A 13,311-nucleotide genomic window follows, 5' to 3' on the forward strand; every position below is an offset into this window, starting at 1 on the left:
ACAATTTGGAGATAGTCACGATATTTAAAACGAAACTAGGAAGATGTGTTTGTGAATCTTTTCTTTAAGGCTAAACTCATCTAGAGGCCCTTGTACTATATCATTTTTGTTCAAAAAGCCCTTATACTATTTTTTTGTTCTTCAGGTCCCTCTACTTACATAATTTTTGATTTTTAGGTCCTTTTTTAGTTTTTTCCAGTCCCTTTACTTACAATTTTTTTGTTCCTCCAGTCCCTCAAAAGGACCTAAAAATCGGATTTTTGTCAAGTACAGGGACCTGAAGAACAAAAAAAATAGTACAAGGACTTTTTGAACAAAAATGATACAGTACAAGGGCCTTTAGATGGGTTTAGCCTTTCTTTAAAAATTAAGTTAATATAGATGCATCATGCATGTAATGTTGGTCCGCACGTCCTATAGATATAACTAGGCTTTATATATAGTTGGCCAAACCCATATAGAGGTCCCTGTACTTTACACTTTTTTTTTTCTGTAGGTCCTTATACTTCATTTTTATATTATCTGGTCCCTCTATTTACCTATTTTTGATTTTCAGGTCCTTTGTGAGTTTTTTCCAGTCCCTCTACTTACAATTTTTGTTTCCTCCAGTCCCTCTACTTACAATTTTTGTTTCCTCCAGCCACATAAAAGGACCAGAAAAAACTCATAAAGGACTTGAAAATCAAAAATAGATAAATAGAGGGACCAAATAATACAAAAATGAAGTATAAGGACCTACGGAAAAAAAAGTGTAAAGTACAGGGACCTCTATATGGGTTAAGCCTATATAGTTTGACCCTTATACTTGTACCCTTTTACCTATTTAACCTCTAAATTTAACGTCTCACCTATCGAACCTCTAAACTTGTTAAATAATCCGATTTGACCCCTGAACTTGATAAATATGTAAATATTGAACCCTTCGTGTCCACCTGTCACTTGAAACATTCTAAAAAAAATTATGTACGGAGGGGTTCAATGTTTACGTATTTATCAAGTTCGGGGGTCAAATCGGGTATTTAATAAATTCAGGAGTTCGACAGGTGAGACGTTAAGTTTGAGGATTAGGTGGGTAAAAGGGTACAAATTCAGGGGTCAAACTATGTATTAAGCCGATAGAACTACAATAGAGACAAAATTTATTCAAACACTTACAAAAATGGGTTCACACATCACATGATGGTGCTGATGTAATATAGTGGAATTAGAATATTACTAATTTTAAATATTTTAAAGTTTAAAATTTAATTATAATTCAAATGAATTTTATTTAAAAAATTCCACCCCAACTTTATCTAATTACAAAAATAATTAAAGATTGAACTCAACTTGACTCGATTAGTTATATAACAATATTAAATAATATATGAATTCAATTTGGTAATTGACTCGGTTATCTTGACTCTTGATTATGCAATTTAGTAATTGTAATCCAATGTTAAATAGCGTAGTATTAAAAATATTATATAGTAATTGGTAAAAATATTTGATTATAAATGAATTAAAATAATTTATTTACATGTTTATAAATGTGTCTAAATTCAAGCATGACTTAATAACTAGTTCTAATTAATAGTTGGTTAAACATTCTCTTTTTTTGATAATTTGAGGAGGGTGGAGCGCTTGTGGGAGGAATAGAACCCACGGCCTAGCAGTTTACTGCTCAGCGCTTATACCATTTGAGTTAAAGCTCATTGGTAGTTGGTTAAACACTCTACTTATAAATTTTTATATTTGTAATTCTTTAACAATGTGAGATTATTTTAATAGTCCCTTCAAGTGACAATCAGATATGTCCAGGTGAAGCAGGGACTGAACATCCGATTGTCACTTGAAATCATTATTTTTTTGAAACTTGAATTTAAATTTAAAATGCAGCGATATCACCGAACCGGGCCGCTGAGAAAAAACATTAAACATCTAGACGAATAATCGGAAATTTAAGAATTCAAGCCGCAACAGCTCTGACATATATATGATCCATTTATGAATTTTTATACTATTAGCTTTTGTTTCCTTTAGTCATTAAAAAATATTTTATATTTAAATAGTCTCTTAATTATTTCTTTTTTTATATATATGATCCTTTTAAGCATAAAACGCCTTCATTCCATGTCAACTAAAATGACAACATTTCTTATAACTCCATCCACAAAAGACCATGAATATATAAAATAAATGTTTAAATACAAATTTTTTGTTAAACAACAAGCGAAAAAAGTTTAATAATATACAAATTTTATGATGGATTTAGTCTAAATAGGTGAAAAAACGAAGGATTCGTCAATTTTTAACGTAAATGAAATATAAATTTTAAAATTTAATAAAACCAATTACTAATTTTTATGTTTTTAAAAATCAAAACACCGACCTATTTTTTATTTAAAATACACTGATGCGAATATAAGAGTATACACTGTTTTGGCATCAGTACTTTTTAGCAGTGTTTTAAAAATCGAACCGGTGGCCGAACCGGTGAGGTCACCGGTTTCCGGTTCAACCAGTTTAACCGATTTAATGACCGGTTCAACCGGTTTAATAAATTTAAAAAAATTGGAAAAAATTCTGGTTCAACCGTTTTTGATCGGTTCAATCCAGTTCAACACCCGATTTTTACCGGTTCAATCCGGTCCAACCAAAAGATCTGGTTTTTTACCTTTTCAGACCGGACCACTGACCGGTTTGCGGTTCAACCGATCCGACCGGCCGGTCCGGTTTTTAAAATACTGCTTTTTAAACAAAAAATAAATTAATGTTTGATTTGTTTTAAAAAGAAAATTTAATAACCTATTTTATCAAATTTTAAACTTTATGTTATAATTATAAAAGCGTACTAATTTTTTTAATTAACTTATAATCATATATCATTACTTCATTAATTTTTTTCTTTTGATCTGCCAGACCAGAAACAGGTCATTACTTGTATACTATAACAGTGCTATATTGCCAGTTCCCACCTCACCTGCTATCGAACAATGCGTACAACAAAGTTCTTTGCAACCATTAAACTAATTCAGGTTGGCATTGATTTTTTTTTTTTAAATGTCTACTGTTTCAAAAAAAAATAGATGGATGTTTTTTTAAAAATATTTTTTATATAAAAAAGTTCTAACCTAAAATTTATAGATTTGAACAAAACATGTCTATTGTTTAGACTATATCTATCAAAAGTAAAAACATACATTTTCATTTTTTTTTAAATTATTTAAAAATGTTTTACATATTAAATTTGAAAAATATTCCATGCATCAAATAAAGTTGGTATTCTAATAATTTCCTACAGTCTTTTAAAATAAACCTTTATTTATTTTATCTATTTTAATTATTATAAACTTATTTTAAATCAATGGTTTTAATTTTTATTATTGTAACTTCATAATCTTTTTTAATTTAGTTTTTTAATTATTTTACTTAATAACCACTAAAAGTAATCATTTTCAAATTATATCATGCTAATTTTCACATTTTCATAATTGATTTGATTTTTTATTGAATTATTGAAAAACAAATAAGTTAGTTAGTGTATATTTATTATTTAATTTTAGACTAATTTATACATAAAATTAATTTAACTTTAAAAAAAAATTATGCTCATTTTAATAATTATTTATTGTTTGAAATATGTATTATTAATTACTGAAAATTGATTCTTATTACACAGTATAATTTTTTATTTTGGTGTTGAACTAATTGATGACATAAACATTAATATAATGGAAGATAGTTAAGTAATGTAAACATAAACCAAAAATAATGATTTGCTTTTAAGATATCATCGATGAATTATAATTTTAACTTGATTTTGTGAGAATTTTCATACTTATTTCTAAATTTAATATGAAAATTGAAATTATCGCAAAGATAATACTATAAGATTGGAGGCTAATGTGAGGAATAAACAATTTCTTGAAATTGTATAAAGGGTTTAATTTAGTTCATCTAACAAAGTTAGCAAATATTCTAGAAAAACAGAAAACCTATTTATTAATTTTTTTATACAATTTCTTTAAATTTGAAAAAAATACTTTCTCAAAAAAAATATACAAAAAAATACAAAAAAGCAATATTTATAATAAAATATTAAAAATTAAAGTGTTCCCGAAATACATGTTTTGCTAACTTATTTACACCTTTACTTGCAAGTTTTAATTTTTCTTTGTTAATTTTTTTATTTACGAAAAATACCTTTTTGTTTTTTTAATTTCAAAAATACATTTTTTCGATTTTGGTTTTTGGTTTTTTCGGTTCGGTCGAACGAATCGGTTCGTTCGACCGAACCGACCGACAATTTTTTTATATAGTGTAAGATTAGTGTATATATAATGTATATATAGTATTAATTTTTATTTTTCAAAGATTTTTTCCTGAATTTTTTTTATAATGTAACAGTAGTGTATATATAGTGTTTTTATGGTGTTTATATAGTGTAAGATTAGTGTATAAGTAGTGTATAAGTAGTGTATATATAGTGTATTTTTAGTGCATTTATGGCATTTGTAGTGTTTTTTGTGGTTTACACCATGAAACATTGCAAATACACCATAAACACTGCAAATACACCATAAACACTGCAAATACACCATAAACACTGTAAATGCACCATAAATACACAATATATACACCAAAAATACACTAAAACGTAAGTATATTATAAAATTACTACAAATCCACCATAAATCAATTTTTTCTTTACCAAATCAGTAGCAATAAATGAATTTATGAATAACAAAAGACAAAATAAATAATTATATGAATAATAGAACAATTTTATAAAGAAAAAATTATAGATCTACAATAATTTATTTACAAAATATTTAAATCATTACAATAAACCTAAAAAATTACACAAATCTAAAAACGAGTTGAGAAATCCATAGCGTGAACGGAAGAAACGAACGGATTAGCGCGAACGGAAAAGACGAACGGAAAAACGACCAAAAACGACGAAAAATCCATCGGAAATAGATAAACGGAAAAATAATCGGAGGAGATAAAACTGAAAATCAAATGAAAAAGAAAAAGAAAAGAAGAGAGATTTTTAAGAGAGAAGAGAGAGGGAAAAATGTGGCTATGTAAAAATTTAACCTAAAACGAGATAAGACTTCTTTATATAGTGGATATTTTTTATAAATAAATTAGCTTATTAGGTAACGTAGAATAAGGAGAAAAAATGGATTAAAATGGTATAAATACTTTACCAAAAACAGATATTTGGAAAATAATTCCAAAATTAAACCCGATAAACCAAAATACTGAAAATTCACCACTAATTAGGAAAAACAAAGGGACAACAATGATCAATAATGATGTAGCTGTGATAATAAAGAAGAGTAACCTTAAAAATTACTCAATAAAAAACAAAAGCACCTCATTGGGTTGTTCCTAGAAAGATTCTAAAATACTAGTAGTTGGAAAAAGAGACTATGTAGGCAAAATCTATCGTTCAAATATAGAAATTTCATGTTCCAAGTTCCAACATAATTTATTTTTTAATTGAAAAAATTATTTCTGTTGTTGGGAGGGCGGAGGAAACGGTAAAACCTACAATATCATTAAAAAATATGGAGAACTTTTTGTTTACATTATACTTAATTGGCTATGAAAGAGACATGCACAAGGCAAAGATTACGTGAAATTCTAAAAAGTTAGAATAATACCTATCCAAAAATTTTAAATCTACAAAAAATTGATTATGAAGCTTGAACAATCACTTGAGATTCTTGATAGATTTAAGAAAACGCACCATAAAAACATAAACTTTCAAGCAAATAAACACTAAAATCCATACCGAAAAAGCTATTAAACGGATAAATTTATTGAAATAATTAATCAATAAGTCACCATATAAATATTCTGACTCGCAAAATATATCTATTAATTGGGATAAAATATTATTTTGATTATGAAGATTTTATTAATATTCTTACTCGTACAAAATTTATATCTATCTATTTAGATAAAAATTTATTATTTTTCTAATGAAAATATGAGATAAGAAATTCTCATCGCATAATCAACGACCTACTGATGAGATGATTTAGTTCAAATGACATAAGAGTCCCATTAATTTCAAAAATAAAACGTTAAATGTTAAAATATACTATACTAATATCATGAAATTTTAACTTTTACAATTTAAAATATAAACTAATAATCAACGAGATATAATTTAAATGATACGAGCGCTGGACAGTAAACTATTTAGCTTGTGGGTTTAATTCCTCTCACAAGCGCTCTCTTTTCTTCATTATTAAAAAAAAAAAAAAAAACTAATACAGTATTATAATTATTAATCTAATATATATTTTAGCGTTCATGTCAATTTTTTTATCAAAAAATTGCTTTCAAATATATCATAAAAATTAAAATTCGTATTCAAAATTATAAAAATTAAATTGTATGTTAAAAAGTACAAAACAATCAAGTTCATTAATGATTTTATAATTAATCTTAATATTAAATGATTAATGATGATGATATCGGTTGTGGGATTAGTTAATTGTTATGTTAGTGGAGAATATAGCTATTGGTATGGTTAGATATTAGAGTGGCTTCTAAGACAAGACAAATCAATTAATACAAACCCAAAAACCATAAAAAAAATAAAAAAAAAGTGAAAAAAGTTGTACATATTTGCTAGCTAATGTTTTGGCTTGTTTTCTTTGACAAATTCTAAGAAATAATACTATATTGCACTCTTCTTCTATGCATTCTCACACTTTTACCCATTTTGTTGCCGGCCTTCATTTCTTGGTATTGCTCACGTCTTTCACAAAACTTCTGTAAAATAACATTGGTTTTGGGTTTGGTTTGGTTTGTCTGTACATTGATCAAGAAATTAGCAGCTAGCCATGGCTGCTGCTTCTTCTTTCCGGTTGAGTTTCTGGTTCTTTCTTGTTTTCGTTAGTTCAAAAATTTATGTTAGTGTTTCTGTTACAGACCCTCTTGACGGTAAGTGTTGCAGAGATTCTTGTTTTTTTAGCATTGTTTAATCTGTTTTTATGAAATTTTTTGAAGCGAATTTGAATTATTGTGTGTGTATATTTTGATGTGCAGCTGCTACTTTACAATCTTTGAAGGATGCATGGCAAAATACGCCGCCGAGTTGGACTGGTGGCGATCCGTGTGGAGTAATTCCTTGGGAAGGAATTACGTGCAAAGGGTCAAGAGTTACTCAATTGTAAGCATTTCTCTGTTCTTTTTCAAACTTGATCACAATTTCTGTATCCGTATTATTCATGAGGAGTAATCGAGTCAGAGTCGAGTCGAGTCGACACACTGTTAAACTCAGGGAACTCTAGAATTCAACGTTCAAAACTCGTTTTGAATTGAACTCAGATTGAATTTTACTTTAGAAGCAGGAACTCGAACTTGGCTTATTCATGATGTTCAAGGAGTTACGTATGATCGTAATATCCTTTGCTAAGTTTTCCTAGGCTTTTGCCTCCTTTTTTGTACCAAAAAAAAAAAAAAACTACTATATAAATTAAGGCATTATTATAAATTAATAAAAGCTCGGCTAGGATCGCTAGCTTATCGAGCTGAGTATTTCGAGTTTATCGATCTGTATCTTGATGCAATTGATTTGAGAGTAGCTCCAATTCGAGCTCGACTTGGTAAGCATCAAATTGATTATTTTTCGGATGGATCCCGAATAGCTCGTGAGTTGCCTCGATTCTGCTACCACCGAAACTTTTTGAAACCTACCTTTCCGCGTTTTGTTTCCAATTTCCATGTATGGAAAGGCTTGTGAAACTCAGAAACTCTATTCGTGCGTATAGTCTGGTTTCGAAACTTAATCATCACAAATTTAAGAGATTGAATATATAAATATCTGAATGCTCCTTTTTCAGGGGGTTATCAACCATGAGCCTTAGAGGGAAGCTTACTGGTGATATTGGAGGATTGTCTGAATTAATATCCCTGTAAGTTCCTTTTCTCATCCATTTCTGAAACTGAAAATACCTGACAGGAACAAAATTGCAGTGTATAAGAAAATTCTAAATTTTATTGCAGGGATCTGTCATACAATCCAGAGCTCACAGGATCTTTGACTCCGCGGTTAGGAGATCTGAAAAATTTGAACATCCTGTAAGAATCTTATAAGCTGAACCAATTCTTTGTTTACCTATTTTTTTTTCCACATTATTTCGAGGTTAAAACTGTTTTACATGTCTTTTCTTTCAATTTTCAGAATCCTTGCTGGTTGCGGCTTCACGGGTACTATTCCAAGTGAGCTAGGAAATCTTGCTCAGCTATCCTTCTTGTAAGATTCCGTAAAAAAGTAGTAAAATCTTTGTTTCTTCTTCGCTATCCAGTTTCTTCAACTAATGCTCTATTATGTTCTGCATGACAGGGCCCTGAACTCGAATAACTTGTCTGGCACTATACCTCCTTCTTTGGGTAAGCTTTCGAATGTCTACTGGTTCGACCTGGCAGAAAATGACCTGACAGGATCTTTTCCGATTTCAACACGCACCACTCCTGGCTTAGACCAACTTAAAAAGGCTAAGCACTTGTGAGTATAACTTTTGAACCCTATCAATTGATGATAATTAACTTTGCTGTTGTGCATCATGAGGCATGATTTTGTGCTGTTGCAGTCATTTCAACAAGAACAAACTTTCAGGTCCTGTTCCGCCTCAACTTTTCAGTTCTGATATGGTTCTGATACATATGTAAGTTTACGACGACTGACACTTTTGCCTTCTGTTCCCATTTAACCTTCTAAACTGTTTATGATTGTTTAATGGCAGATTATTTGATGGAAATCAACTCACCGGAACAATCCCATCCACAATCGGACTAATCCATACCCTTGAGGTTCTGTGAGTGAAATCATCCTGAGTTTATCTTTGCATTGACTGAATGTTTTCCAAGATTTTGTTTTTTCCTGTAAATGGAATTCTGACTACTGTGATCTACTGCAGGAGACTCGATAGAAATGCATTTTCAGGAATAGTTCCAACAAACTTGAATAATCTTACAAATCTTGTTGAATTGTGAGTAGTTAGACATTATGGCAATATATATATATTTTGTCGATTTGAACTTCTGTGAAAAATCAGCTTTCGCTGTCATATATTCTGTATCAGGCATTTGGCAAATAATCAGCTGAGAGGTCCTTTACCAAACTTAACTGGAATGAATAGCCTCAGTTATCTGTAAGTCAATTCTGTGGAAATTAATTTCCAAGCACACATTTTCTTCAGCTCGTTCTGTTCTGTTCCCAATAAATTCTGATAGATGAACTTCTTTCACAGGGACCTTAGCAACAATGCTTTTGAGGCGTCAGAAGCTCCTTTATGGTTCTCAACCTTACCATCACTGACAACATTGTAAGACTTCAGTATGTCAGAAATGAAACATATCTGAAAATATTAAATGGAATATTCTAATGTCTCGTTTGACAAACTCCATGATCCGCAGGGTATTAGAACACGGATCACTTCAAGGAACTTTTCCATCTAAAGTTTTCAGTTTTCAACAGATACAGCAAGTGTGAGTATTGGAATTGCAGATTACTGATTGAGCATATATAAATTACATGATTGCAAGAAAGCGCGAAAACAAACCATTCATTAGCTTTTACTAAAACATTGGCAGGTTATTGAAAAACAATTCGTTCAGCGGTCAGCTAGACATGGGTGAAACCCTTGGTCCGCAGCTTCAACTTGTCGACATGCAGAACAATAATGTTTCCTCTGTAACACTGACTTCTGATTACACAAATACACTAATGTGAGAATTCTGATGCCTTAAAAACTTGACATTACTTAAAAGTGAACTTTTCTGAATTTACTATGTCAATATCTGAACTTTTGTGCAGACTTATAGGAAACCCAGTGTGCAGTGCTCAACCAAATACTAACTACTGCCAACTCCAGCAGAAAACCAAGAAGCCCTATTCCACTAGTCTGGCTAATTGTGGGAATACACAATGTCCCGATGGACAAAAGCTTAGTCCTCAGAGCTGCGAATGTGCCGATCCGTATCAGGGGACAATGTACTTCAGAGCACCCTCATTCAAAGACTTAACAAATGCGTCTTTGTTTCATTCGCTAGAAATGACCCTTTGGACAAAATTGGACCTTACTCCGGGTTCAGTTTATATCCAAAACCCGTTCTTCAACGTCGATGACTATCTCCAGGTGGAAGTTGCACTGTTTCCTCCTACCGGCGTGGCTTTCAATAGGACTGCTGTTATAAGGATGGGTTTTTACTTGAGTAATCAAACCTACAAGCCTCCTGAAGATTTTGGACCCTATCTTTTTATCGCATCTCCTTATCCTTTTCCAGGCTAGTTCATCACATCTTTTTGTTATGAATTGTTGCTTATATGCTAAAATGTGGGATGACTGATGAGTGATTTAATAAAAACTACACATACATGCTTCAGATGCACATAAAGGAAATTCTATCAGCTCCGGTGCGATTGCTGGGATAGCTGTTGGATGTTCCCTTCTAGTTCTTTGCCTTTTTGGAGTTGGCATATATGCAATTCGACAAAAGAAACGTGCAGAAAAGGCGATGGGATTAAGTAGACCATTCGGTAAGTAATACATTGAAGATCTTGAATCTTGGCTTGAATTATGTAGGCATCGGTATTAGTTAGGCCTGTGAACTTTTGTGTTTCAGCATCGTGGGCTCCAGGCGACAAAGATAGCGGAGGTGCACCTCAGCTGAAGGGAGCACGGTGGTTTTCTTATGATGAACTGAAGAAGTGCACTCGTAATTTCTCCGACAATAATGAGATAGGTTCTGGAGGATACGGGAAGGTAAATAAGCGTGATTGATGAAGATTCGGTGCTAGTTACTGATACAGTGGATCACTATTCTCTGCATTTCCTCTCCAGGTTTATAGAGGAATGCTTCCAGAAGGACAAGTAATGGCAATCAAGAGAGCTCAGCAGGGATCAATGCAAGGCGGGCTCGAGTTCAAAACTGAAATTGAGTTGCTATCAAGAGTTCACCACAAGAACCTTGTTGGCCTTGTGGGTTTTTGCTTTGAACAAGGAGAGCAGATGCTGGTTTATGAATATATGGCCAATGGAACCCTCAGGGAAAGCCTGTCAGGTTAATGCCCACTTCTGATTCAACTGTTTCTTTTCGGTTTTTAGAAATGCTTATGAAACTCTAAATCTTCATATTTAAAGCCAATTGTTCTACAAAATGTTGTTTTATTCTTTTCGTTACAATGTGTCCTGTTTTCATCGTTTTTCGTTTTCGTCCAACCAACATTGTAATAAAATTTCGGTAAATAACAGGAAATTATTTGTGTTACAGGAAGGTCTGGTATTCATCTTGATTGGAAAAGAAGACTGCGCGTTGCTCTTGGATCGGCTCGAGGCCTAACTTACTTACATGAGCTTGCAGATCCTCCTATAATCCACAGAGATGTAAAGTCCACCAACATTCTGCTGGATGAGAATTTAACTGCAAAAGTTGCAGATTTCGGCCTGTCTAAGCTCGTATCAGACAGCGCTAAAGGGCATGTTTCAACCCAAGTTAAGGGCACCCTGGTGAGTAATTACAACACTGGATACTACTTTTTTTCATATTATATGGAGACCCTAGGCTCGAACTTGAGATCCAGCGCGGATGCTACAAGGTTTCATTCCTGAAAAAACTTTTCATATTATGTTGCAAAAAAACTTGTCAATACCTACATTTCAACGTTTCATTCCTGAAAATAGAAACGCTTCTGAAACTCTAAAATTTTATATTTATAATCTGTTCCTGTAAGTTTTACCATTTCGTTGTTTCCCGTTTCAGCGTTTCCATACAACACATAATGGCCTCTCCATTAAACTAAATCCTAATAGTCAAATTGTTTAATAACTTGTCACACAAAAAATGATGTCAATTAGAATTACTTATCAAATCCTACATTTTGGCATTCCATTTTTGAAAAATGGAAACACTTCTAAAGCTCTGAAATGTCAAATTTATACATTATTCATGCATCAAATGTTATTTCGCTGTTTTCTGTTTCAGCGTTTCTGTGCAGCATAGAATGCCCTTTCCATTAGACTAAACCAGCTTAATGAGTCAATTTCCTCTAATAACTTGTCATACACGAAACAATGTTCAAATTTGCAGGGCTATCTAGATCCAGAATACTATATGACTCAACAATTAACAGACAAGAGCGATGTCTATAGCTTCGGAGTAGTAATGCTCGAGCTTATAACAGCAAAACAACCAATTGTGAAAGGTAAGTACATAGTTCGAGAAGTACGAATGGCAATAAACAAGAACGACGAAGAATTCTACGGATTACGAGAAATAATGGATCCAGCAATAAAAAACACAGGAACTCTCGCCGGGTTCGGGAAGTTTGTGGAGTTAGCAATGCAATGTGTAGAAGAATCAGCTGCAGAAAGACCAACAATGAGTGAAATAGTAAAAATAATCGAAACTATATTGCAAAATGATGGCATGAATACAAATTCAACATCAGCTTCTTCTTCTGCAACAGATTTTGGAGCTTCAAGAAATCCAAATAGGCACCTTTATAACAATAGTAATAATAATAGTAATGATCATCTGCCTAAAAAAGATAGTTTCACTGCCTTTGATTATAGTGGAGGTTACTCAGTTCCAGTAAAACTTGAGCCTAAGTAGCAGATTTTTCTGCTATAATTCTTGGAAATTCTTTTTCATTACATTTCTTGAATAGGATTTTTTTTTATTTTGCTAATTAAAAATTGTTTTGATAGGATTCGTCTGATAATTTTAATAGTATATTAATTGTAATAGCTATACAGATTAATAAGGAGTGTGAGATTTTGTGTTGTAATTAAATACTACTACGTACTTATGAAAATATTGAGACCTGTAACTTGTAATTTTCATTTCTGTTTTTTTTTCCGTCAGAATATTATGCAGTTGTAATTTGGTAAATAAAAATTAATTAACAACTTTTTTCATTTTCTCATAAATATTATCCATTTTATTTATTTTGTCAATTTTTGTGTAATTTAACATATAACAATAATTTTTACTTAATCTCACAATTGCTCAATATAGCATGTGTTTTTACTATTTTCAATTAAAAATTAAAAATTGATATTGTAAATCTTTTTATACGTTTCATTTTATATTTTTCTAGTTATAAACATAAAAATTCTAAAAATTATTTTAAAATCGAGCTGTAATTTCCGTCAAACTTTAAAATTTGGATTAAATTACTAAAACTAGAAGTTTTGGTTAGATTTATAAAATGTTGAATAGATTTTGATTTTTATATCAATTAGTCCATTTGAAAGATAAATTTTAAGTCTATAAATATTTATAGTATAAAGTAAG

The 13,311-nt window shown here is 31.2% G+C and overlaps 1 protein-coding gene across 1 annotated transcript; it reads left to right on the forward strand.

Moving 5' to 3' along the window:
- Positions 1-6,636: 6,636 nt before the first annotated feature.
- Positions 6,637-12,851, forward strand: LOC126665701 (leucine-rich repeat receptor protein kinase HPCA1). Its single transcript, XM_050358578.1, has 19 exons — positions 6,637-6,951; positions 7,057-7,180; positions 7,854-7,925; positions 8,017-8,091; positions 8,195-8,266; positions 8,357-8,518; positions 8,604-8,678; positions 8,757-8,828; positions 8,931-9,002; positions 9,096-9,164; positions 9,264-9,338; positions 9,430-9,501; positions 9,607-9,741; positions 9,830-10,299; positions 10,400-10,552; positions 10,639-10,778; positions 10,857-11,076; positions 11,287-11,522; positions 12,103-12,851. Exons 1-19 carry the CDS (start codon positions 6,852-6,854, stop codon positions 12,625-12,627), a joined length of 2,919 nt encoding a protein of 972 aa, XP_050214535.1. The 5' UTR covers positions 6,637-6,851; the 3' UTR covers positions 12,628-12,851.
- The last annotated feature ends 460 nt before the right edge of the window (positions 12,852-13,311 follow it).

The sequence above is a fragment of the Mercurialis annua genome, linkage group LG1-X, assembly GCF_937616625.2.
Source record: "Mercurialis annua linkage group LG1-X, ddMerAnnu1.2, whole genome shotgun sequence".
NCBI classification, from domain to species: domain Eukaryota; kingdom Viridiplantae; phylum Streptophyta; class Magnoliopsida; order Malpighiales; family Euphorbiaceae; genus Mercurialis; species Mercurialis annua.